This window comes from Enhydra lutris, unplaced genomic scaffold (genome assembly GCF_002288905.1).
Source record: "Enhydra lutris kenyoni isolate GAN:26980312 unplaced genomic scaffold, ASM228890v2 scaffoldscaffold10, whole genome shotgun sequence".
In the NCBI taxonomy this organism is placed as follows: Eukaryota; Metazoa; Chordata; class Mammalia; order Carnivora; family Mustelidae; genus Enhydra; species Enhydra lutris.
The window spans coordinates 24,187,024-24,214,422 of record NW_019154094.1 but is presented as its reverse complement, the minus strand read 5'-3'; the positions used below and the strand labels follow the sequence as shown (position 1 = coordinate 24,214,422).

The window sequence follows — 27,399 nt, the reverse complement described above, 5'->3', positions numbered from 1 at the left end:
TCATCCTGGCTTTTCAGGAGTGTGCAAGTATTCCCAGGAGAATTCATTTCCCCTTTCAAAATGGGATAGCCACACCAAGATCCCGGCACAGGCGTGGTGCAAGGGAAACAGCTTTGGTGCGGCTATCACGGATAGTTTTCTCTGAGCTTACAAAGCATCACTGCTGTAAAAATTCATGTAGTAAATTAGCTAGTTGTTTTAAAAAAAGTTTACATATGCTCATCGTTTCAAAAAAAAGTCGCTTTTGAAATCAGTACTTTGCATATAACTAACTGTGACTTAGGAATGCTTTGGGCGAGGTTCTGATTCAGAGGTGTTGGTAGGGGAAGGTGATTTCCTTTTTCCCACACTGGTGGAATTTGACTAGTCACAGATCTGTGGGGTGCCTGTGATAGGTCAAGCACTGACATTTGTGCTGAGGTGTCTGAATTCAATATGTTGCTGTGTTGAGTTTCAGCAAGAGACTTAGGATCTCCATGGTCCGTGTTCGTCTACTTAGATATTTCATGGCAAAGACACTCGAGCGATATGTTCTCACAAACAGTCATGTATTTCTTGATTGGAATTTGAGTCATACAGATAAATGCATTTGTCAAAAACTTAATGATATACTTCAGATTTGGATATTTCATGCATGTAAATTTTCTCTCTCCCCAAAAAGGAACTATAAACAAATATCAAACTTCAGTTACTGATATGTATGCTGAAGAGTTTAAGGGTAACAGTACTGATGTCTGCTACTTTGTAATGCAGCAGAAAAATAGGGTGGGCTTTGATGATGGGGAGGTAGGTGAGAAGGCAAATGCAGTGAGATGTGAACAGTGGTGGAATCCCAAGTGGTGAGGATGTGGGTGTTTACTTGATGGTGTTACGCTTCTTTATGTGATTGGAAATTGTCATATTAAAATGCTAGGAGTTTGTGTGTAATGAGGCTCTGTGTGAAGGGGTTAAGGCACAGTCTCTGGAATTATCTTTTTGACTTAAAAATTCTGACTCTTCCTCTTGCTAGCTGTGTGAATAACACATAACTGAACCTCAGCTGGGTTGTTTGTTAAATGTAGATAATGAATACACTTAGTGCAAATCTCCTTCCATAATGAATGCCTCACAGACACTGTAAATGTGATTTCACAGAGCAAAGTTAAGTTTATAATTTATGATTATAAATGATCTTACGCTGAGGGCCCACTATGTGCTTGGCACGCTCATGTGGTCATTTTCAGGGGAATGAGGCGCTCCCATTCTGCATCGTGCTGTGTGTGCTCTTCAGTGGAAACTTCCACACCAGAGAAGGTGTGAGGAGTGTGATTAGTACAACTGAGAGTGGCTTCATTAAAAGTGACAGAACTCCTCCCTGGTACTGTTGATCGTCCTTGGCCCGGCATCTCCTTTGATCTAGAACGCCCTTCAGAAAACTGGCATCTGCTTTGTTAGACTGTGTAATCCTGAATGTTAATTTTCCTCATTTTAAAAGGTATTCCCTTTGTGTAAGGCTAGGCTATCCCCTATTTGGGGCTTATCCCGTTTTTGCTCTATGGATCTGTGTCCTGGGAAATTCTTCTAAGGTAGTAGGCTCTCCCTCCCTCCCCACAGTCAAACTCATGTTTATGCATTATGACAGCCTGTACCAGCCTCGTGCTGGGAGGCCAAGGGAAAGGGTCGGGAACCTGGGAGAGGCTGCTGCTGGGTCCAAGGACACCAGCAGTGGAGGATGGAAGGACAGTATTTCAGTTAATTCTGTGAGTGTGCTGTTTACTTCTGGATGTCTGATATCACGCTGCAGGAAACTAAGGTGGAAAACAGTTAACAACTATGGTGTTGAGTGTAGTGTGGGGTATAGAACAAATATTGGCTACATTTTGAAAGGAGAATGAGCTCTCAGTGGGTAGGAGGAATAGACTTAGATACTAGTTTTCCAGCTGCAATAATGAAATGTGCATGAATCTTCACAGTAAATGATTGGTATTTTCAAAGGGTATCCTCATATTGGATGGTTTGATAGGTCAAGTGTGAAATAGGACTCAATCTCTCTGCCACACCGATACCACTGGAGAACTTAAAAGCTGCCAGAATTTTCTTTGAGTTTTACCAGATGTGGATACTAGCTCTTGGGTATTTTTCTGTGTTGTTCTGGGTGTTGCAATTCCAAAGTCAACTTAAAAAATATTATTATTTTTCCCCAGGAAGTAAAATGCATAGCAGTTTATGATTTCCTTAATTTCCTATTTGTAACACTTGGCCTGGCTCCCTCTAGTATGATTTCTTGCTTGAATGAGGCATTTTTTTTTAAGACGCTGAAAGTCCTAGCAAAAGAAAAGAAAAGAAAAGAAAAGACTATTCTAGCTAGAATGCTTCAGAGATAATCAGAAAAAATATTGTGAAGACAGTCCCAAGAATATAGGTGTAGGTTTTCTGGTGTGTGAGGTTAGGTTTAGAACAGGTTGATATATCAAGCACTCCAATTCTTGGAGATATAAACATGTAAATCCTTATTTGAGTGTAAATCTGAGGAGGAGGTGATGGGAGGTAAAGTTTGAAGTCAGTGCTTATCTCTATGCTTATTGAACGGACTTGTTGAAAATGAAGACAGTGATCTAGAATAGTTGAACATGCACTTGAGTATCTTGGATGTATTTATAAAACTAGAAGAACAAGAGGAGGAAGGAAGTGAAGGGAAGGGAAGGAAGGAAGGGAAGGAGGGAAGGAGGAAACCAAAGAAAGCTGTCATAGAAAAGGAAAAAGTAAGTATTTTTCCAACCTTCACAACCCTTGAAAGTCAACCAAATATAAATTCTTCCCAGTTCATGGAAATTCCACAGTTTCACCCTCCAGGATGCAATCCAAAGTCTTCTTTGTGTTTAACATTCAAGGAATAGACTTAGACTTTAGACACTATGAATGGATCTGGACAGGCAATAAAAGAACAAGACACTGCAATTTAAAACTCAATGTAATTTGAAAGTGACATAACAAATGAGGCTGGACCTCAGTAGATGTGTACATCATGGGCAAGGGGTCTGGGATCTCCCATCTCTCTTGGCATAGGTCATTCCTGGTCTCTGTTGAATTCCAGTGGGTCATACACCACTTTACCAATCTAACATGGAAAATAGAAAGTGTCTGGATTCTTTTTTATGGCAACATCACCAAGCCATTGTTTGGAATTCTGTATCTCTGGCATTTGGAATTGTAGCAGATTTTAAGTCTGGAATCTGTGTTTATTTGCAGGTTGGGAGTCAGTGGACATGTCCTTTATTATTGCTGCCGTTAAACAGTGGCATGGTTTGAATCTCATTGACCCCTTGGGAGCTGTTACAGGAGCCCTGTTTCAGAGTTAGCTTACCTGCTTTTGGTGTTTTTTTGTTGTTTGTTTGTTTGTTTGTTTTAAGACCACTATGATTAAATTATGGGCTATCTTAAAAGCACTTAGGGAAAAAAACTAAATTTAACAAAGGCCGTAAGTGTGTTTTTCTATTTATTTTCTGTTCTTGAATATAGGGAAATAAACTTAATATGGAGAGATTTTCTGAAGATCTGAAATAACAAATGTGAGTGATTTGCAGTACTGAATCTTGGTGTGCTTTACTGGTTTATTTGAGGTGGTGTTCTCATGATGTCTAATTTAAATAGATAACTAAGAAGCCTAGCAAATATAGATGGAAAAACAAAGTAACCTTTCTCAGTTGTTGACCCCTTCATGTCTTCACTTCCCAGCCCCATCTAACTGGAAAACCCATCTCTTCCTTGACCCGGCACCATGTTCCCTTCTCACTACACTGTGTTCTTAACATTTATTACAGTCTTAATATTTATTAGTAATTGTATCTCTTTTCTTCAGGAGGTTTTAAGTTTCTGAAAGGCAGGGACCCTGACTTTTTTTTTTTAATCTGAATTTCCACAGAGTAGATGCTCAGCAGATGTCTGAAAAGGGTAGCACGTTCTCTAGTCACTCTTGGTTTTCTTGCATGACACTTTAGGATGCCATGTTGGTAGATGTGGAGCCGTGTTTCCCAAAGATGTCTTCTGGAGGCTTCTGCATATATAGGCATCCCTGACTCGTATGATAGAGTTAAAAAGGCTGATATAGCAGGGAACATTGAAACAATCAAGATATGCTACTATGGATAACTGCCTATGTTTGTCTCACATTTTAAGTTCTTATTTTTTATTTGTTTTTAGGACAACATGTGATAATTGGGAAAAAATGTAAATCAGTACTGAAAGGATATAATGCTCCACCTATAACACCAGTGCTTAGCCCCTTAAGATAACCTCAGTTAATATTTCAGTGTTCATTTAAATTTCATTGTGACTATATAACTAGTCACAAATGTATTTGTTTTTTTTAAATACTGATCATTAAGGTCTATTTGGAGCATATAGTGTGTGTGTGGACGTAGTCCCATGTTTACACAAAAGATATATTTAATCATTGTTAATGGACATATAGTATTATATTATTTCCTTATGTGGCTATAAACAGTTTTTTTTTCCAACTCCAAATGTCCACATGCTGATGGATATTTTGGCTCTTTTCAAGTGTTTCACTATTATAATTATGTTGCAGTGAAAGATCCTTATTTTTCTAGTTGATTTTCATAGAAATGGGAGTACTCTATCAATAGAGCATAGAAAACCAATAGGTTTTCTATGAGCACTGGCTTGGTGGACCTCCTAATTATCTGAGAACATTCTAGGTACTTTTTAACTCCGGTGACTTTTTCAGTAGTACAGAACAAGTACTCAGCCCTATTTCTTGATTTGCACTGGGCTCAGAGGCCTGCAAGAAAGATGTTGAGTGCACTCCCTGATTGGGAAATCAGACATAGGGGCTTGTCTGACAGATGGGTCTCTACAGAGCAGAGCTGGTTAGTGGAGGGGCTCTGTGAGATAATCTCTGTGAGTGAGGAAAGGAGGTGACCCTACAGCTTTGAGCGCATAGAGGTCTTGGGGTTAGGGTGTGGCAGTGCATGACTGTGCCATTGTCCCCTAGAGAATGTGTGCATCTGGCACAGAGGCTGGCCTATAAAGGGAAAAGCTGTGTCACTGGGGGCTCAGCTACTTTTCTTGAACACTTGTGGGAAGCTGAAAGATCTTCCTTGATTGTGGCGGGGGAGAAGCCTAGAGGAAACCAGTGGTACTGTGACCATCGTAGAATGCAGAATGGTAGCAGATGGCAGACTCCAGACAGTAGCATATGGCACCTCTCACCAAATAGAGGGCCAAGTAGAGGAACTGACATACCAAGACAAATAGGGAAAAGACAAGATTTCTGATCAAGAATGTGGGAGATCTCAGAATACTAGTAATATTTCTATGAAAGAGAAAGAAACATCTTTAAATCTGGGTGTGGCCAATGGTCAGATGACCACTCTCTGAGCAGGGGCCCAGCAGGTGGCAGAACTTCAGTGAGACCCCAAGTTTGAAGACTTGAAGTAGGGTTGAGTGCCTGAGATAAAAATGCTCAGTCACAGGCTGGATGAACACAGAGTGCAGACAGAAACCAGGGAGACAAGAATGATTGACTCCTTTTTCCTGAGGGCACACTGAAGAGCCAAGTGTGTGAGCCTTCAGCTCTGGGGCTGGAGATGGGGTCGCTATCATTTTTTACCCCTATCAGCTCCAGAGCTGCTTTCACTGAACCTGGCCCACTGGCAAGGGGGAGGGGGTGCAATTACATCTGGGCAAAGACACCCAAGAATCAGTGCAACAGGCACATTCCCCAGAAGACCAGCAGGAGCATCCAGCTAAGACCAAGTTTATGGATCACACAGAACTGCAAAAATAGGGGAAGATAATATATAGAATTCATATTTTTTTCTCAGGATTTTTTAGTCTTTCAATTAAAAATATTTTTTTCCTTTTCAACTAATTTCTTATTTTTACAACTCTTTTTTTTTAAATATTTTATTTATTTATTTGACAAAGAGAAAGACAGTGAGAGAGGGAATATAAGCAGGGAAAGTGGGAGAGGGAGAAGCATGCTTCCTGACAAGCAAGGAGCCTGATGTGGGGCCCGATCCCAGGATGCTGGGATCATGACCTGAGCCAAAGGCAGACACTTAACGACTGAGCCACCGAGGCATGCCTTAACAACTCTTTTTTAATTTTCATTTTTATATTTACATTTTATATACACATATTTTTTTCATTTTTGGCTTCCTTTCATTGTATTTGATTTTATTTTTGTATAAATATAAGTTTTTCTTTCTTTAAAATTTTGGGATCTAGTTTCTTCTAATAAACAGAGCAAAATACACCCAGGATCTAGTGTATTGCTCTGTTCTGTTCACTTGTTTGATTATATTCTCTCTTTTTTCTTTCTTTTTTTTTCCCCCCAGTTTCTGATCTTTTCTGATTTGTTTAGTGTAAACTTGGCGGGGGTTGTTGCTATTTTTGCATTTTGTTCTCTTGTTCATGTATTCTTCTCTGGACAGAAGACAAGACGAACAGACTCACCCCAAAAAAAGAGAATAAGAGGCAGGACTAACTGCCAGGGACCTAGTCACTATGAACATAAATAATATGTCAGAACTAGAATTCATAATAACGATTATAAAGATATTAGCTGAGCTTGAAAGAAGCATGAAGACACTAGAGAATCCCTTTCTGAAGAAATAAAAGAGCTAAAATCTAATCAGATCAAAATAAAAAAGGCTATTAATGAGATGCAATAAACAATGGAGGCTCTAAGAAAAACAAAAACAAAGGAGGGATAAAAACTTCCATTAAAAAAAAAAATGGAGGCTCTGACTGCTAGCGTAAATGAGGCAGAAGAGAGAATCAATGACATAGAAGACAAGATGATGGAGAATAAATAAACGAAGAAACAGAGATAAACAACTACTGGATCAAGGGGAAATATTTGAGAGATAAGTGATACCATAAAGGGAAAAAATATTAGAATAATTGGGGTCCCAGAGGAAGAGGAAAGAGAGGGGCAGAAGGTATATTTGAGCAAATTATAGATGTAGACTTCCCTAATCTGGGGAGGGAAACAGGCATTCAAGTCTAGGAAACAGAAAACCCCTCCCCAAATCAATAAAAATAGGTCAACACCTAGACATATAATAGTGAAGCTTGCAAATTTCAAAGACAAAGAGAAAATCCTGAAATCAGGTCCTTAACCTGCAGAGGTAGAAACATAAGACTGGCAGCACACCTCTCCACAGAGACCTGGCAGGCCAGAAGGAACTGGCATGATATATTCAGGGTGCTAAATGAGAAAAATATGCAGCCAAGAATACTTAATCCAGCAAGGCTGTCATTCAGAATAGGAGAGATAAAGAGCTTCCAGGACAAAGAGAAACTAAAAGAATTTGTGATCACTAAACCCACCCTGCAAGAAATATTAAAGGGGATCCTTTAAGCAAACAGAGAGCCCAAAAGTAACATAGACCAGAAAGGAACAGAGACAGTATACAGAAACAGTGACTTTACAGGTAATACGATGGCACTAAATTCGTATCTTTCAATAGTTACTTTGAATGTAAATGGGCTAAATGCTCAAATCAAAAGACACAAGTTATCAGATTGGATTTAAAAAGTAATGTCCATTGATAGGATGTCTACAAGAGACTCATTTTATTCTTTTTTTACAAGATTTTTATTTACTTGAGAGAGATCACACAGAGGGAGAGGGAGAAGCAGACTTCACATTGAGTAGAGAGCCCAATGCTTAATCCTAGGACCCCGAGATCATGACCTGAGCCAAAGGCAGATACTTAACCAACTGAGCCACCCAGACAGCCGCTAAAATAAATAAATAAAATCTTTTTAAAAAGGAAATACATCTTTTTTTTTAAGATTTTATTTTATTTTTTTTTTATAGAGAGAGATACAGTAAGAGAGGGAACACAGCAAGCAGAGTGGGATAAGGAGAAGCAGGCTTCCCACCAAGCAGGGGTCCAGATGCGGGGCTCGATCCCAAGACTCTGGGATCGTGACCTGAGCTGAAGGTAGATGTTTAATGACTGAGCCACCCAGGCACCCAAGCAATACATCTTTTAATTTAATAGCCAACATGTAAGATTGTTTTATTAGTCTTAAACTATAGAAAGAATAAGATATTATAATTGAATTGAGCTTTTCTGAGGAAACTTCTGTCTAGCTTTAAAAATTTTGTCACCAATGAAGTCTGTATTAATAGTTATGAAAGCAATTAATAACATCAGTGATATGATCAGACGAGTAGGCTAGTTTATCATTACAGATTTTAATGAGAGCTATAATATAATAATACATATGTAATATTTTTTAAGTATGGCAATATGAAAAGATGATTTGTCAAACTTTAATTTAGAAACTTTTATAGGAACTAAAATTAAAATTATTTCCTTGAAAGCAAAATGTGTTGTCTTATGATCACATTATTACCTAAACTGTTCCAGGTGGTATTATCATGCCCCTACACTCTCCAGATGAAGGAATTACTTTAGATAATATGGAATTAATTGACTATAATATTTGATAGGAAATTTAAGATTTAAAACTTATATAAAAGCTTTATCAGTGAAGGATTTCTTAGTGTAAAATAAGGTCTCCCTGGAGTGCCTGGATGGGTTACTTGGTTGAGCATCTGACTGTTGGCTTCAGCTCAGGTCATGATGGCAGGGTTGTGAGATGGAGCCCCACATGGGGCCCCTTGATGGGTGTGGGGCTCCTTTAAGATGCTCTCTCTCCTCCCTCTCTCTCTGCCCCTCCCCCACTCACTCTCTCTCTCTCTCTCTCTCTCTCTCTCAAACAAACAAAAAACTACTAAAATAATGTCTCCCTAAACAACTTCCTATTTGTTCTTGTCACAAAACCCTTATCTGAGAGATGGCCCTAGTTCCATCTTTTACTTTGAAAATGACTGTTTCAGGTATATGCAATTTAAATCTTTGATGGGTTGCAGTGTGGTGGGGATCCAAGTATCTCTTGGGGATCCAGGTATCAATCAAGGGATGTGACCAATGGTGAAATAGTTTATTCTGATGTCTTGCATACTTGAAGTTCTTTGTTCCAATGTGGGGCAAGCCCATGTCAGACATGTTGAAAATTGAAATAATTGTTTTAGTTTCAGGGATGCCACTGAGCATATGGAAAGAGTCATTGCAATATTTTCTAATTCCCAGTGACCACATTACAACTTGAGGAAATAGGACTCCATCCACAGGAGATATTACAATAATCAAAGATAGGTAATTCTCCAATTTTAAGTCTGGGTTTTAGGGTCATCATGAGATCACAGAAGTTAACTCATTTTCTTTGGGAAATTGGCACTTAGGCCTCTACCTTATCACCCTGTAATTGTATGTCCTTTACAAAGTTTCCTCTTTCTGTAATATCTTCGACTCTTCTTTCTTCACCCTCCTCCTTCTCCTTGCCTTCCAGTAGTAGGTCAATCTGAAATACATTGTAACTTTCTCAATTAAGAATCCTGTCAAACCTCATGAAAGTTGATCACCATGCTGGAAATTATGCCATGCAATTGTGCTGAAAACTGGGTATTTCAATTTTGCTCCTGCGGTGAACCGTGGAATTTGTACTTCCCCCAACAGCTCCAATGTTACCGGCTCAAAATAGATGATCACCTTCATAGCCTCCATCCATACAGTGCTGCATTTACATTTAGGAAGCTGTTAAGTTTTTGAAGAGAGCAATGTTGAATTCACTAAACTTGTTTTAAAAAGATAGTTGAAAATAACATTCTTATTGATACTCCTGATGAACATTTTCAGACATTTTCTAGGTCCTTTTGCATTGTGGTTCTAAACTGTTTCTTATAAGCATTATTTTGTATAAGTATATTTTCTGAATGCCATCTCTAAAAAGCAGAGTGAAGTAGTTTTATAAAACTTGTCTGATTAAAAACATTTCATATTTATTCTCTTTAGGTTATGCTTTCCTTAATGAATTTATTTTTTTTCTTTTAGATTTAATAATGCTTCCAAGGTTATTTATTATCCAGCCTGGGACTATTGGGAGACTATAAAAATTGGTATAAAACTGTGTTACTGTAATTAGAATGACACTTGTGGTAAGGAATGAGAAGAAAACATTTGAGAAAGCATTATTTTAATGTGGCTAATAGAATCAAACAAGAAGATCACAGCATGGGTTTTTTTAGGCTTCCTAAATGGCTACAAATATTATTCTCATAAGTGATATGGTAGTTGAGAATCTTACACACTTAAAAGCTTATCAAATATGTTGCTTACAATTCTTCTCCTAAAATGTATATAAATTACAGTAACTGGTTCCCATCTAACCAAGCAGAATCCTAGTCGTTTGTGAGCACTCTTCATTATCACAAACTCACCAGAAAAGGAAGAAAATAAAGTGAATTCACTGCACATTCAGGCTGCTGCATGTTTAAGAGTAGCAGTTATGGGCAAGGAATTCAGTGTTATACACACTCAGGTTTTACTAACTTGGACTCGGTAACATCAGTATGTAAGTGCACTATCTTGCCATACAAAATCTTTCAGAGTAGCTATTTTTTCTCCCCTCTGTCTCTTTTTTAGCTTGTTATCCTAAAGTACGGTTAAATCATCTTGTGTTAGACAAAAATTGGGTTTCGTGTCAGGGATTTTTTTTTTTGTAATTTTATTTGGGATTAGGAAGATAATGTGAAAAACAAACAAACAAAAAACAACCCAGAAATTTGTGTATTTGGAGAAATCAGATCTTTAAATAAAATGGAAACTGTGACATTGTGTGAAATCAACTTGATTAATACTGAATGAAAAGACCAGATACTGTTCAGTAGGATTTGGCCACTTAATTTTCAGCCCTTTGAGTAAATAACTGAATTAAATTACTTCATGTGAGTTTCAGTCCAGATGAGAAAAACTTGCTTTTCTTTGGGCTATTGACATACTATACTGATTTAGCACTTGAGATCTAACAAGAAGAGATGATTTTAGTGAACTTATTTTTGGCCTGGGTTATAAGATGCAGGAGATGTACCTAGATTGGATATAGTCTTTTCCTTTGTCTTTTGACACTTGTCCCAATATGGATGCCCAGTCTCCAAGTGGCTGTTCAGTCTACCAGCTTGGTGGCATGGAGTCCTTTGACGCATGGTCAAATGGTGACATGTGTAATTGACAACACTTCACTGAGGCTACAACTGTTCCTCTGTCTTGATGGTTTGTGCCTAAGGCTGATTTAATTAAGCCTATGTAGTGCCAATTAACAATGCCCAATTAGGTATTCTGTCTGGCTTTCAACTTTTGCTGCTGGAAAGCTCGTAAAGAAAAGCATCTCTTTCTTTTGGATGACAAGCATATGAAAATTGATAATGGCAGTGGAACGCTGGTTACCATTTTTAAAGAATTTGAAGTGATCACAATTAAAAATTTGAGTAGACAGCAAAAAGTATTTTTTCTACTTGTTGTCTTCAAAAGAGAATTAAGAAATGTCTTCTAAAAAGACAAATTCCAAATGCCATTTTTGGTTTAATTGCTGAAAACAATTAGTGATGATAGCTATCATGTTTTGACTTCTTTTAAATATGCCAGGCATTGAGATAAGCACTTTACCTACTGTTTTTTGTTTATTACTCACATCATCCTACCACTGGCGATTACTTCATTATAACCATGTTACGGACAGGCAAAACACTTCTACCTCTCTGAGCCTCATTCTCTTCCTGTCTATGAAGAAAGTGATGGGCAGAGGTTGGAAAGTTTAGGTCTGTTTAACTCCACAGTCCTTGCTCTTACTGCTGTCCTTACATGCCGTGGCCTAACTACAAAATAAATTAGTTCTACTTGGTTTCTTTCCTCGTGTGTTTTCTCATAATAAGTTGTCGTCATAGCTAGTTCATTACCCACTTAGACTGAGCCAGTTTGTAAGACGTGGGTTTGACGGATGTTATAATGGTTCATATCTATGGCAGCGGCAAGTGTTGGAGGGCGGCAAGGGCATCAGTGAAGGTGCTCTGCTTGCTTCTGAGGGAAAGTGCACCCTAGTTTCCTGAGTGTAAGCAAATAGAGGAGAAAGGAAGACCAACCAATAAAGACAGTGAATTCTAATAATCTGACTACATCATCTGGAGTGGCTGTCATACCCAGTGTTGTCATAATGCCAGATCTTTCTGTAGCTTCCTGTTGCCTTCATGGTAAAACCCTCTGTGGCTCCTTCTCTGGGAATCTTTGCCTGCTTGCCTTGAGTAACAAGAACCATAACAGAGATAGCTAAAATGGCCAACACTCATGGAGGAGTCCTCACCTCACGTGAATGGTGGTAGACACAGAAAAATTATTATTAATATTACTTATCCATATCTGCCCAAGTGGCAGCGATCCTTTTGATTCTTTATAATATAGTAAAGTAATAAAATGAGCTAACTGTGGCAGTAGTCTTTCATTAATCATAAGAGTTTTCAGGCTCTTGAGATAAAGTATTCGCATGTATGATTTAATTCTCAGCGAAGTCCCATAGCTTCTTCACAATGGAGTAAACTGAGTCTCGGAGACATTAAGTAACTTGCCAGTGGTCAACAGTGGGATAAGAGATGGAGGCCTGATGGCAGCCCAGTCTGCGGATTCTGAACCTGCTGTTAAACCAGAAAACTCATACAACCTTATGAAGATTAACTTAGTTTTCTGCATTTAGATGAAGATGAATGACCGACAGAGAGTGCCAGCTGTGACCAGAAGAAATGTACTATTTGTTTTATGAAACCTGTTGGATTTGAAAGCTGCCTGTTTTTTCTCTTATTTTTCTTTCCATGGATGTGCAAGGGGTAGGCAGCTGTTCTATTTGCTGAAGACCTCATTTCTGTCACTGGACTGCTTCACACATGTAGCTTTTGAGCCAGGCCCATGAAGATATTTGAGCTTACGAGTTGGTTCTCAAAGGTCAAAAGCAGTCACATCCCCCATTCCTTGAGTGTGTCAAGAAGTGAAAATCCCTTGGGCGCCTGGGTGGCTCAGTGGGTTAAAGCCTCTGCCTTCGGCTCAGGTCATGATCCCAGGGTCTTGGGAGTGAGCCTCGCATCAGGCTCTCTGCTCAGTGGGGAGCTTGCTTCCCTCTCTTTCTCTGCCTGCCTCTCTGCCTACTTGTGATTTCTGTCTGTCAAGTAAATAAATAAAATCTTAAAAAAAAAAAAAAAGAAAGAAATGAAAATCCCACCTAGGATGTGGGAGTTTTGTTACCCTGCCAACCTTCAGAAATATTACTTGCTTTCAATTTTAATCCATTTCTTTCTCCCTCAACCAGTCCCATCAATATCTAGAACATCCACTCAGAAATCTGTTGGTTTCCAAGAATACAGTTATTAACTACTCCCTTTGCATCTTGTCTTAAACCTCTCCCCCATGTACTCCAGCCTTCCCTTTGACATCTCAGCTGGCTGACAGGTAGTTAGCTTTTCTGACTGGCAGATTAGTGCCTCTGCCACATGGGAGTGTAATTACACAGTAAAATTAATGCCTCTGGCCTGGATTTCTTTAGCATCTTCTAACACTCAAAAGATCAAGGGAACATATGCCTTGTTTTCTCTTGGGATGGTTATTAAATTAAACTGGTAGGAAATATTTTAATGTCCTCGATAAAGACTTTGTATTTGGGTGCCCTGTTGTTTTTTTGAAGTTCCTTATGCCTTTATTTTCAAAGTTAGTTTAAGTGAGCTTTTACTGTTTTTGGAAGGTATATGCACTTCCATATTGCTTGTTGCTGAAAATAAATAAATAAATAAATAAATAAATAAATAAAATAAAATCCACTACCAACTCTGGGTTTTCTTTTTCAGATGCAAAAGAATTTGTTTTAAAAGCCCAGATCTTAGCTGGAGGAAGAGGAAAAGGTGTCTTCAGTAGCGGTTTAAAAGGAGGCGTTCATTTAACAAAAGAGTAAGTCTGGACATTTTAATTCTGTGTCTTTGGGCTAAGCAGTTATGGGAGATTTTGTTCATGACTGAAGGAAGCACTGAGAGAGATGGTTGGAATGGGGTTGGGAGCAAAAGGTAGCGAAAAAGGAAATGAATTAAAGGTAAGAGGGCTCTGTGGTGCCCATGTGTTCTTTATCTCACAAAAGGATTTTTTCTCTACTAATTGGTGAAAACTCAACACTCCTTCTGTTGTACACAATCAGTGATTCATCATAAATGTTGAAAACAACAACATAAATGCAGCCTCCATAGTGTCACTTCCCTATTCTAGAACCCACAGTAGCTCCCCAATACCAATGGCTTCAGTTGTCCCTCCTGTATGATAGTCCAAGCCTTCGGGTATCAGGGCCCAGCACTGCCCACTTTTCCTTTCCTTTCTGTCACTTATCTTTTCATTATCTACTGTGAATCTCACCCTCTCCCTTGTGCCCCTCAGTGGCCAATACTTCTCACACTGCCCAAGTCAGGTCTTTGTTATTGACTTCATATCTAAATCTGTTATGCATTTCAGCAGTGTCTTTCTACTATGAAAGTAACTTATTTTGGGGAGAGAGAATAGCAGAGGGAAGCAAGAATCTCCCTTCCCTCCCCTCCCCTTCCTTCCCCTTTCCCTGCCCCCTTTCCTTCTCTCCTTTTCTCCCCTCCCCTTCCCTCGCCTCCCATCCCTTCCTTTCTCTTTCCTCCCTCCCCCTCCATATGTATTTTGTTCTCAGTGAGCCTCTGGTACAGGGCTAGCACCTAGTACATGAGCAGAAAGCCCTATGGACTTGATGAGTGTGGAGCTGGACATGAGGACATGGCATGCAGTCTGCTTTAAAATAATTTTCAGCATAGACGTTGATTTTTTTTCCTTTCTCTCTCTCAGCCCTCAAGTTGTGGGACAGCTGGCTAAACAGATGATTGGGTATAATCTAGCAACGAAACAAACTCCAAAAGAAGGTGTGAAAGTTAACAAGGTAATACAAATGCTGTGGGTCATTTTCTATGTATGTGTTAGAAAGAAGAAGAGAAAATCCTATTTCAGTTTTGACAACCTGATGAAGCACTACACTTTGGTGATACACCATTTTATTTTTTAAACCTCCTATGATCTGTTTAGGTTGTGGTATGACTTTGAGGAGAAACGTAGGGGTTCTGTAATAGTACGGGTGTTTATTATCATTAGCATTTAGTAAAAATAGGTGTGAGTGAGTGATGGAATCGATGGCTTTCCCTTCCAGAACACAGGCCCAGGTTGTTTAAAGCTGAACGGGCTTTGAGTGACAGCTCTTACTCCTCAGTGTGGACATTCTCTGCTCCTCCATGACCCCACCCTCTTCCTGCGAATCAGAGTTACCTGCTGTGATTGGTTTTCTAAGTGTCGCTTTACCTTACTTTGAGATTAATACCACTGAAATCCACTATTATCACTGCATGTATCATGGGTGAGCGGTCTGCTGGGGTTCCCAAGTGTCTCTAGGGGGCACCTCATGCACATACGCACACACGCAGAACATAAAACCCGAAATCAAGTGGCCCGCCTCAGTCATAAAATCGTGGGTGCAAAGCCAAGGCCAGAACCTAACTCTGCTCTTGTCAGCCTGTCCACCTTATACACCCTCCTGGTACGCAGAGATACCACTGCTGGCTACTTGATTTGCAGGACTCAGTTCAAAAACATACAGGGGCCTTTGTTCAAATTTCAAGTCTGCTCCGGCAAAACATTACACCAAAAGACCAAGATGAGAACCCTTCTGAGCGTTGGCTCCTGTGTGATGACAAGATCCCACACCCCAGTCCTGGCAGGCATGGATGGTTAGAAGACGCTGTCATAACAGTGAATGGGGGACCCAGGCTTTTGGGGAGTCTCTCTCTGCTTGTGGACACAGCATCACTGATGATGGTCTCCACCATCAGTGTGCCTGCTTGGGGAACCTGAGGCCGTGTATTCTGTTTTCAGTTTCTCAGAGTGAAAAGGGTAGAAAATTTTCGAGATGACCAAAAAAACAAAAAATTGCCAGTTGGTTCTTAGTGTACCATGGCGGGGGCTCTCTTGGGTCTCTCTTGGTCTGAAAGAGGGAGATGGAAATCCTGGTGGTCATTAGCTCCTTCATTCTGAGAACTTAAAGCTTTTATAAACGTCAAGACAGCATACCAAGGAAATGGGTTGTGGTGGTTTCCCTTTCCCACTCCTTCTCAGATGTAAGAACTGTTCTAAAACTCAAAGTGTTTTGTTTTGACTTTTGTTTGGCCCAACACAGTGCTTTTATTTGCCTTTTAAATCTGGTTATGAGTCTTTACCTGTGTTAACTTCTTCAAAATTTGTCCACAGAGGACATGATTAGTGTTTTTGTTTGTAGGAATTCGTTGTTTTATATGGCTATATGAGTTTTTAGATTAGAGTTTGTGGTACTTTTTAAAAACATATAAAAATACCTAAAGCAGATTCACGCTGTATGGTAATGCATAAAATTAGTTTGGAGATAGGTTTCTGAAAGGCTGGCGAGATGTGTATGCTTGTACATTGAGTCATTGCCAGGAAACGGCTATAATGTGTTGTTTTTTTAAGTAGTGTATTGTTTTTTTCCTCTGATTGTAAAAGTAATTCAAACATGTAAAATTTCCAATCTTACAGAAATATAAAAATTTGAAAACAGAAATTCTTTGGCTTCTCACCCCCTTGAAATAATGGCATATATCATGTCTGTCCTTTTTCTGTGTACAGTTTATGTTACCACATTCCTATAACAATAACATTGTGTACAACTTTAAGGAACATGGATTTTTTTTCACTTGTGAAATCTTGGACAGTAGATAGAAGTCCCCCCATTATAGAAACTTTAGATTTCTAAGATTGTTTGAGAAGTTGTATAAACACATACATACATCGTACACTTTGGGTATTTTTTTCTGAGTCTGTGCCAATGCACTTCTCTTGTGTTCCCTTGGGTAATAATATGGGAGGTGAGACTGTTCTGCTCACCACATTCTTCATGATGCAGTACCAGCAAAGGTTACTACTCTACAGCGAGAGAAGTGGAAGAACCGAGTATATTTTTAATCTTTTCTAATCACAGTTCTGTTACAAATAATTTGTGTGCTAACACTCATCCACAGATCACAGTTTCAATAGCATGAGATGAAAAACAAAAACCAACCAACCCGGTTCAGTGGTCCAGAAGTTCCCCAAAGCTTCCCATCCTGGAGAACTCCACAAAAAGGTTGTGTTGATGATGTTTGTGTCAGTCACAGATGAAGTCACATTTCTGAAGTGTATCAGCTCAAGTTCTCATGGGATGAGTGTTCATGGAATCCATTTAGATTCTCTCTGCAACAATGCTTAATATATTCTGACTTCCTGGGCCATATGGAGGGCATGGTAATGTCAAAAAACTGATCTCAAAATAATGTATCTTGAATTATCCACTGATAATCATGATTTTCCCGGGACTGTTTTCTTAAAGAGTCATACATTATTTCTACCAAGCAGGAGACTTTGGAGACAGCAGCTGGTCTTTACAAATAGAAATTTGATGGAATGCAGAGCACAACTGTCAACATTTTAGAAAATTAAGAATAGGACTCTTGAATGACATCCTAAAAAGTTACAGTGTTGTGTTGCTTCTCAGAATAACTACTGAAAATCGTTAAATTTCCTTCTCTAGACTAACTCTTATTAGAAAGTGAACAGAAAACAGCATGCTTCTGTGAAAATCCCAACACCGTGTGCCAAGAAGTATTTCTTACATAGTCATGAGTTACCATTTATGATAAAAGAATCAATATGAAGCCTCCTATATTTTATTTTTAACTGGTGATGTGTTTGAAAAGAAGTTCTGTATTCATTACTTCATAGCTTTTTAGACCATAGATCATATATTTATCCCATTACATGTGTCTTAAAAATTAGTGGTTTGATGGCATCTGGGTAGTTAATATGTATGCTGTTTAATCTGTGACTTTTTTTGGTGAAATCTTTTACTGAACTACTTTCAGGAAAAGCAATGAAAGTACTTTTATTATTTTCACTACTAGTAGTGATTAGTTATTAATATTCTTTTTTTTTTTAAATGATCAAAGACGTCTTTTACCAGGTTTTTTTTTTTTGGGGGGGTGTCAGCTGGTACAGCCTCTCTCTTTCTGTAGGGCAGTTTGGTAGTACTTATCAAAATTGCAAATATGAAGAGTCTTCTGGATACCTTATCTACAGGGATACTAGAACACATAAGCAAAGGTATATATATAAAAATAAACACTGAATTAGGCTTTTAGAGATATGAAGTCCACATAAGTGACTGTCAGTTGGACATAATTAAATAAATATTGACATATAAGTACCATCTAGTCACAAAGAAGACAGAGGACCTTGGAGAGATCTCCAAGTTGCAGTAGTAAGATTAAGAACAAGAGAGGGGCACCTGGGTGACTCAGTGGGTTAAACCTCTGCCTTCAGCTCAGGTCATGGTATCAGGGTCCTGGGATCGAGCCCTGCATCGGGCTTTCTGCTCATCGGGTAGCCTGCTTCCCCCTCTCTCTCTGCCTGCCTCTCTGCCTACTTTTGATCTCTCTCTATGTGTCAAATAAATAAAATCTTAAAAAAAAAAAAAAGAATAAGACAAGAGAAAAGGGGCATTCACATATATATAATATGCTTCCATGTGTAGGATGTCCCCACTACTGTAATGCTTGTAAATGCATGGGAAAGAGATACAAAGTTAACAGTGGTTTTTCCTGGTAGGCCTGCCACACAGTTGCTGAGGCTGTGCTGAGCAAAAGGACAGCGGGCTGAGACAGTGAGCACAGAATGCAATCCTTCCATCCCCTTGCCTCTTGCCCAGGCACGGTCCTGGCATGCACAGGATCATGGCCTCCCGGAGAAAGTTGCTACTTTTTCTGATGATCACATAGGTTCCATATAGGCTCCTGATCACCCTCTCTCCTGATGCCCAAGGGTTGTGTATGTGCAGCATGGGGGTGCTGTCACTATCTTGTGTATATACTTTTGGTACCTTTTGCATTATTTTTGAACAAGCAAAAAATATATTTGTAATTTTAAAGAAAGTAGAAATTGAATTAAAAATACAGTGATCCACGAGATAGAGGTATACAAACATAGGAAGCATCAGACGTACTGTGGAAAGTTGGCAACAAACTTGGTTTTCCACCAGTGCGATCTGAGAAAAATCAGTGTAGTAAAAATCATGTACGTACAGTTAATGTCTCAAATTAAAATAACAACTGCTTCCCCGGAGTTTTTCTTAAGTGTCAGGGTTTCTCAAGGAAGAAAAAGAGAAGATTAGAGTAGGAAGGTTCCTTGAGGCAAACCGAATACCTGTCACTTGAGCAAGTTAGCAGGATCAATTATGGAGGTGCAGATGGGCATTCTGTACTATGAGGGCAGAACTCTCAAATCTCTGGACGCTAGCTCACTGGGTTTAAAGAGCCTGAAAATGAAGCTCTTTGATTTGTATAGCAAGTTTATATATATTTCCAGGTGTAACTCAGCTCAATGCTGAATTAATTTGACTTTCTCACTAATATGGCAGGTGATGGTTGCTGAGGCCTTGGACATTTCCAGAGAAACCTACCTGGCCATTCTGATGGACCGGTCCTGCAATGGCCCAGTAATGGTGGGCAGCCCTCAGGGGGGCGTTGATATTGAAGAGGTGGCAGCTTCTAATCCAGAACTTATTTTTAAGGTATGTTAAGATTCTTGGCTATGCTGCGTTCATTGATTATTGTTGCACAAGCTATTAAAGATTTAATGTGCAGTCTGAGGCTGGTAATAGTACATTCGCTTCTGGGATTTACGGCACGAAGACTTGAATCCTTTTTCTTAACTGAGTGCTTAGTTGAGGTAGGGTAGAATGAAGGTATTCCCTATCCAAGGCCTTCTTCTTTGCTTTTTCCTTCTCTTTATTCATCCTTTCTGCTTTTTCTTCCTTCCTCATTTCTTCTAGCCACACAGCCCCAGGAATTAACCAATAGGGGAGGACTGTGAGTTTTCCATTTCTCTGGGTTAACTCTACCCCACTTCATAGTATGCAGGATCCAGAAATTCTCTCCTAGGAGACTGTATGTGAGCTAGAGACTGCTTCCATGTCTCCCAGTACTGCTGATATAAAACGGAGTCCTTCAAAAGTCCAGATTCTATCAGTTTGTTTCAATCCTTTAAATCTTGCCCTTCATTTCTAGCCACAGATCTGGCTGAGGTCAGATCCTAACCAGCCCGCAAGTGTCTCAGTGTCTCTATGCCTCATTTTCTGAATCACTAAAGTGGAAGTGGGGGTAATTTCCACCCCATAGAATTGTGAGGAAGAATGAGGTTAATGTGTAAAAAGTGCTTCTCAACCTACCTCATTTGTAAGAAGAAGCATCTATGGTCTTGAGAACTGTAATTCTGGTTTTTTTTTTTTTTTAATTCTGAGTTCTTAATATCAAAAAAATCATGTTAGAAATTTTTACCAGAAAAAAAAGAAAAAAGAAATTTTTAGCAGAAGGATTCATTATTTCTTTTAGAAAATGATTTTGTTTCCTTTCAAAAAGTGAGAATTTTATTTCCTGAACGTCTTTGTTTAGATCAGGTACTGATATTCTGGTGGCTGGTATTAGAATGTTTTTCACCAATATCACATCTTTAGCTTAACTGCCTTGGAAGTTAAATTGAGACTTTACATGTTGGCTTACCAATAATGCCTAGCCATTTTCAAAATTAATGTGATTTAAACAAGCCAATCCATTTGTGAAGAGAATACATGAGATAGTGTATATGAAGAGCACTTTGTATCTTGGAGAGAATGGCACTTTGTAGAGCTAAGGTATTATTAATAATTATCCTCATCAATAGACTGTTTAAATCATATGGTAATATTTAACCTACGTATGACAGGCTCTAAACTTAACAGCAATGTTAGGCAGGAAAACCTTACTTTGGAATCTTTCCCAAAAATGTCATAAAAATTAACTGACTAAATATTCGTCAGTGCCATCTGTATAGTAATTAAAAGTGAAAACTGGCATCCGATTTTCTTGTCAGCATGCCACCCTGAAGAATTATATAGTTTTTGGAAAGGCTGTTTTTTAGATGGTCTGCTAATTAAAACATACCCTATAGGCAGCTGCGGTAGCCCTGCTCAGAGATCTTTGGAAAGGTGCCACACTTTAATTACTCATTTTGCAAATAAATACTAAGCACTTTCTTTCAGGTTGTGAATCTTTTCATTTGCCTGTCTGAATTTTCGTTCTTTGATTCATTTTTACTAGGAGCAAGTTGACATTATGGAAGGGGTAAAGGACAGCCAAGCTCAGCGGATGGCAGAAAATCTAGGCTTCCTTGGGCCTTTGAAAAACCAGGTACCTGAGTATGTGGAGGCCACTGTGAATGACTTGTTTCAGAAAGCATTTACTACCTTGCTTCCTTTCCTCTGATATCTGTGACTCCCAGGACACAGGATGATTTATTGTTTGACAGCTGTGCCCCCGTTGTTTATGACAAAGAACACTATTTCCCTTGTATGCCAGAACAGGATGCTGCTGAGATGTGTTCCTGTGTATGTGGGTATGTGGGCACGGGTGAGTGTTGCACACAGACACGTGCATTTTGCTGTGTGTGTCAGTCTCACACACTAACTGCGGGGTTAGTGCAGCCCAGGAATTAGACCAGGCCATGGAGGCTTAGACACACGGGCTGTCGAGTCAGGCAGACCTGAGTTTGAATCAAGCACTGCCTCCCAGCATGCGTGACTCTGCCTATCTAAACATTAGTGTCATCATCTGTGAAACGGGGCATATTGTCAGGATTGAGCACGCTGATGTGGGGAAGTGCTTATTCAGTACTCCAGAAAGGTCAGCTGTTGTTGTTACTAATAATACACATTACTTAACTAATTGCTATTCTTTCATAGCTAATGGGATTTGAGATGAATATTAATGGTCTGAAAGTGATATTTCACTGAAAACAGCTTAAATTATGCCAATTTAATAATTATACCCCTTGGCTTCAAAGACAGAAAAATTGTCCTCAGAGCTGTTGAGTGAGAGAATTTTTCTTGAGGATCACAGTCCTGCATTGCCCTTGGTCCAGCCCACGGAGCCTGATTGTATGTTTACATAAACAAGCTTCTTTGTCTCACAATTAAATCAGAACTTACTGGCTGTTTTTATTTTTATTTGTTTATTTATTTATTTTTTACAAGTAAGACATGTGCTTTTATTATCGTGCATATTTATAAACTTGCTGGTTTGAATAACTGACATTGGTCCTCCCATCATCATATGAATGACGTCATTTTTCTGAATAGATCTGAGTATTTTTCAAATCTGTTTATACTTATCTCTCACTCCTGCCCTTGACATTTTTTTAAAATTTCTTTTCAGTGTAACAGAATTCATTGTTTATGCACCACACCCAGTGCTCCATGCAGTACGTGCCCTTCATAATACCCACCACCAGGCTCCCCCAACCTCCCATCCCCCACCCCTTCAAAACCCTCAGATTGTTTTTCAGAGTCCATAGTGTCTCATGGTTCATCTCCCCCTCCAATGTCCCTCAACTCCCTTCTCCTCTCCATCTCCCCATGTCCTCCGTGTTATTTGTTAGGCTCCACAAATAAGTGAAACCGTATGATAATTGACTCTCTCTGCTTGACTTATTTCACTCAGCATAATCTCTTCCAGTCCTGTCCATGTTGATACGAAAGTTGGGTATTCATCCTTTCTGATGGAGGCATAAAATACTCCATTGTATATATGGACCATGTCTTGTTTATCCATTCGTCTATTGAAGCGTATCTTGGTTCTTTCCACAGTTTGGCCATTGCTGCTATGAACATTGGGGTACAGATGGCCCTTTTTTTCGCTACATCTGTATCTTTGGGGTAAATACCCAGTAGTGCAATTGCAGCGTCATAGGGAAGCTCTATTTTTAATTTCTTGAGGAATCGCCACACTGTTCTCCAAATTGGCTGCACCAACTTGCATTCCCACCAACAGTGTAAGAGGATTCCTCTTTCTCCACATCTTCTCCAACACATGTTGTTTCCTGTCTTGCTAATTTTGGCCATTCTAACTGGTATAAGGTGGTATCTCAAAGTGGTTTTAATTTGAATCTCCCTGATGGCTAGTGATGATGAACATTTTTTCATGTGTCTGATAGCCATTTGTATGTCCTCATTAGAGAAGTGTCTGTTCATGTCTTCTGCCCATTTTTTGATATGATTATCTGTTTTGTGTGTGTTGAGTTTGAGGAGTTCTTTATAGATCCTGGATATCAGCCTTTAGTCTGTACTGTCATTTGCAAATATCTTCTTCCATTCTGTGGGTTGCCTCTTTGTTTTGTTGACTGTTTCCTTTTCTGTGCAGAAGCTTTTGATCTTGATGAAGTCCCAAAAGTTCATTCTCGCTTTTGTTTCTTTTGCCTTCGGAGACATATCTTAAAAGAAGTTGCTGTGGCTGATATTGAAGAGGCTACTGCCTATGTTCTCCTCTATGATTCTGATGGATTCCCATCTCACGTTGAAGTCTTTTATCCATTTCGAGTTTATCTTTGTGTACGGTTAAGAGAATGGTTGAGTTTCATTCTTCTACATATAGCTGTCCAATTTTCCCAGCACCATTTATTGAAGAGACTGTCTTTTTTCCACTGTATACTGGCTGTTTTTAACTCCTACATGACTAAGAGAAACCACCTTAGTAACCCTAGGTCCTGTGTATGTATATGTGAGAGAGAGCGTGTATGTGTCAGAGTGTGTACGTGTGAGTGTGTATATGTTTCCCTGGGGCTCCAGATGGTTACAGAGCATTTCCTTTAATTTATTTGGGCAACATTCCTCTAAAAGAACAGATTTCAGGGGCATTGGGTGGCTCAGTCATTAAGCATCTGCCTTCGGCTCAGGTCATAATCCCAGGGTCCTGGGATGGAACCCTGCATGGGATCCTGGCTCAGCCAAAAGCCTGCTTCTCCCTCTCCCACTCCCCTTGCTTGTGTTTCCTCTCTTACTATGTCTCTCTCTGTCAAATAAATAAATAAAATCTTAAAAAAATAAAAAGAACAGATTTCACACTCTTCTCTTTCTGTCTTTAGTTTTTCTTTTGATTATTATATCTCTCAAAACTTAAGGGTGGCAATAAGGCAAGTCATACAAGGGTAAAGCAGAGACTTTCACAAATATGTGTGTTTAAATTAGGATAGCACTTACTTGAACCTGGGAGGAAAGACTCCCTTGGAAAGCAAAGAGTTGAAGATGGTAGAAGGGTCAGGAACATCTGGAACCAAAACTTAGTAGGAGAGAGAGCCAAGACTCGGTGGACAGGTAGAGGAACGAACTGTCATTCCCAGACTGTCAAGGAGATGCCAAGTTAGTGACCTGCTGAAAGGAGGTTATGGTAGATTCTTGAGGACGGGCTGCAGGGTTGGATTCACCCCCTGAGAATGAGGTCACTAACTAGCTCAGCTGCTCACTGGACATTTATTGTGGGGTGTCTTGTGTAGGGGTGGTGGTCCCCAAGACCATTCTGCCATATGGTCACCATGTTCTAGCCACGCTGCTCTGCAGTCAGCTCCAGAAAGTGCCTCATCGCCCCACTCTGCTCCTCCATGTGCCTCTGCACATCTCTGTTTCTCTACTTATTTGCATTCATCTTTGCAGATCCTTACCTACACCACAGAAGGGATTTTGTCAGCCTTGCTCGCTGCTGCGTTGGCAGCAAAGTGCTTGGCAGATGCATTAGGTGCCCTAGAAACATTTGTCGTATGCATGAATAAATGCAACAGCACATCCTGGATGTCCGCTTTGCACAGTCTCCTAGGGAGCTGGTGATGGGGAGCTTTAAGGGCAGGACAAAAAGTCTGCAGTGGGCAAATCCCCCGACACCATGGCTTGACAGCCCCGGAGGTGAACACAACAGAGAAATCTAGAAAAGGCACTAGCGGTATTAGGTATGCCTGAAGATACTTTTCTTCCCCCTGCTGTAGTAAGAGAACTTTAAGAGTTATAGCTCTTAAATGCTTGAATCATGTTTCCTCAGTAGCCCAAACACTAGGTTTTAAATGAATTACCTGTGGAAGGACGATGAACATGCAAGTTGTCAGGGCTCATTAGGAACTATAATGTCATTGTATTTTTAACTGAATGTATCGAGGAAAGACATTTTTTCATTCATTTCTTCCGCCCCACCATCCCCCCGGTTTGTCACCCACTACATGAAAGGCTTTAAATCTTCATTTGCTCAGCAAAGTTGGAGCGAGCGCTGCCTGGGTGCTGCTGACTCTGCTGGACCCTGGGAAACAGAGATGATGAGAAATAGCCATTGTTCTCCAGGGGCTCACAGAACAGCGGTCAGTTGCTGGCAGCAATTACAGGGAGAGGGAGTGTGAAGGACAGCAAGGATGATCTGTTGTAGGTGTGTTGCAATTTGTTCACCTGGAAGCTGATTATATTTGCACAGTAGAAAGGAGAATATATGTGTGCTGGAGTGGTACATTGGGAACCTCTGCTTTGGGAAGCGTTCTCAAGCCACAGGGGTCAGCGACATGTTCCAGAAAGCCAGTGTCCGGGAAGCAAAGGAAGCTCCCCAGGAGAGAAGACATTTAAATGAGCAACAATTACTGATCCTTTGATCAAGAAATGGTATCTTTGAACCCCCTCAGATTCAGTGTGACCTTGAAAGTCATTTAATTCTCATCGAGGACATGGTTTAGGCATCTGGAGGCAGAGCTCTTAGGGATGAACAACTTATAACATGATCATTTTGTAAAGTTATTAATATCTTTCCTAACTCATGCCTGTTGTCTGTGAACACAAGATATTCACATTAGATTTAATAAAAACAACAAAAAATACCACCTTGCACAAAAACTACCAAGTATGTGTTCCTGACAAAATTCATTTCAGCAAGAATTGGTTGAAAAGACTAAAGCCACAGGGAAGCTGAAAATGACTAAAAATTCACAGATTTCTCAAGTGTGTCTTAGTTGTACTCTATATTATTAATTTCTGAAAACACAGACACCATGAATTGCCAATATGCATCTTTATTTAGTATTTAAGCTGATGAAAAGATTTGATGGGTGCTGTTAATAAATAATTCACTAGTGCATCTGAGAACGGTTTGTCCCCCCGGTTGGCTTTAAAAACTGTGTGAGCGTTGATGATATTAGTTCCTGGAATAAAACAAAAATATTTCTAAAATTTTTAACCTGCTAAAACGTTTTTGAAGGTACTTGTAAATTTGTCAGGGTTTTGTGCATATGGCTCAAAGGATAGTTGATTTTAGGCATCTTAATTTTTTTAATTGCTTAACAAACAACCTTAAAATAACATTAATTGGTGGCAAAAGAAAAGAAAATAAATTTTCTGTATTAGTGTGGTTTTGAACTGAGGAAGTAGGTGGCAGTAGGAAGCTGGTTGACTATAAGGTAAACAGCAGAATGTTTTCTTTGACTTGTGTTTAATTTATTTTAAAAATCTGAACATGTTTAGGAAGCTGGGGAGCTAACCTCAGTTTGCCCCAGGGCCTGCCATTTCCTATTATTATACCTGCTCAGACTGACACGTTTGCCCTGCATAGCCTTTATAGCCATTCACTGGATGGCCTCTGGAATAAGGCACGTTCAGTCTCCAAGCTGGGCTTGTTCTCCCTTTTAGATGGTACAACACAGGGGCGCCTGGGTGGCTCAGAGGGTTAAAGCCTCTGCCTTCCGCTCAGGTCATGATCCCAGAGTCCTGGGATCGAGCCCCACATTGGGCTCTCTGTTCAGCGGGGAGCCTGCTTCCTCCTCTCTCTCTGCCTGCCTCTCTGCCTACTTGTGACCTCTGTCTGTCAAATAAATAAATAAATAAATAAATAAATAAATAAATTTTAAAAGAAGATTTAAAAAAAAATAAAAATAAATCGATGGTACAACACCGATTTTATGACACATTTCCCTTAGAGATCTTATAACACAAATCTAATCATGCTTCAGTCCTGCTCAAAAAAGTGTTTGGAGTCTGTCTTTGTACGGTAATAAATAGTTATAACGGTGAATATAAGCCAAATACTGTGTTAGTGCACAATTAAAATGGCATTCATGTTTAGAAAATTCAGGTCTCATGGTAAGCTTGGTTGATACAGGCTTCAGTTTTGAAGTGACCCAGGTATCCACTGACAAATGAATAGATAAACCAAGTGTGGTATGTACATGCAGTGGAAGGTTGTTCAGCCTTGAAAAAAAGGGAAATTCTGACAAGGTGTGGATGAGGCTTGAGGGCAATATGCTAAGTGAAATTAGCCAATTACAAAAAGATAAGTAAATGCATGATTCCATTTCTGTGAGGTCCCTAGACTCATCAGAGGTCTAGTGACAGAAAGTAGAATGGTGGCTGTCAGATCAGGGGAGGGGAGCATGGAGAGTTGTTATTTGATGGGTATAGCATTTCAGCTTTGCAGGATGAAAACATTCTGGAGTTTTTCTGGTGACGCTGTGAATAGATTGGAGACTGCCAAAGTGTACACTTAAAAAAAAGATTGAGATCCTGTATTTCATAGTACGTGTATTT

The 27,399-nt window shown here is 39.5% G+C and overlaps 1 protein-coding gene across 1 annotated transcript in view; it reads left to right on the top strand.

The window, feature by feature from the left end:
- LOC111144203 (succinate-CoA ligase GDP-forming beta subunit) overlaps positions 1-27,399 on the top strand; it is a 272,842-nt gene that overhangs the window by 118,501 nt on the left and 126,942 nt on the right. Inside the window, exons 3-6 of the mRNA XM_022498414.1 lie at positions 13,745-13,844; positions 14,748-14,838; positions 19,408-19,560; positions 21,125-21,214. Of these exons, the coding sequence (XP_022354122.1) occupies positions 13,745-13,844; positions 14,748-14,838; positions 19,408-19,560; positions 21,125-21,214 (434 nt within the window). The remainder of the gene's footprint in view (positions 1-13,744; positions 13,845-14,747; positions 14,839-19,407; positions 19,561-21,124; positions 21,215-27,399) is intronic.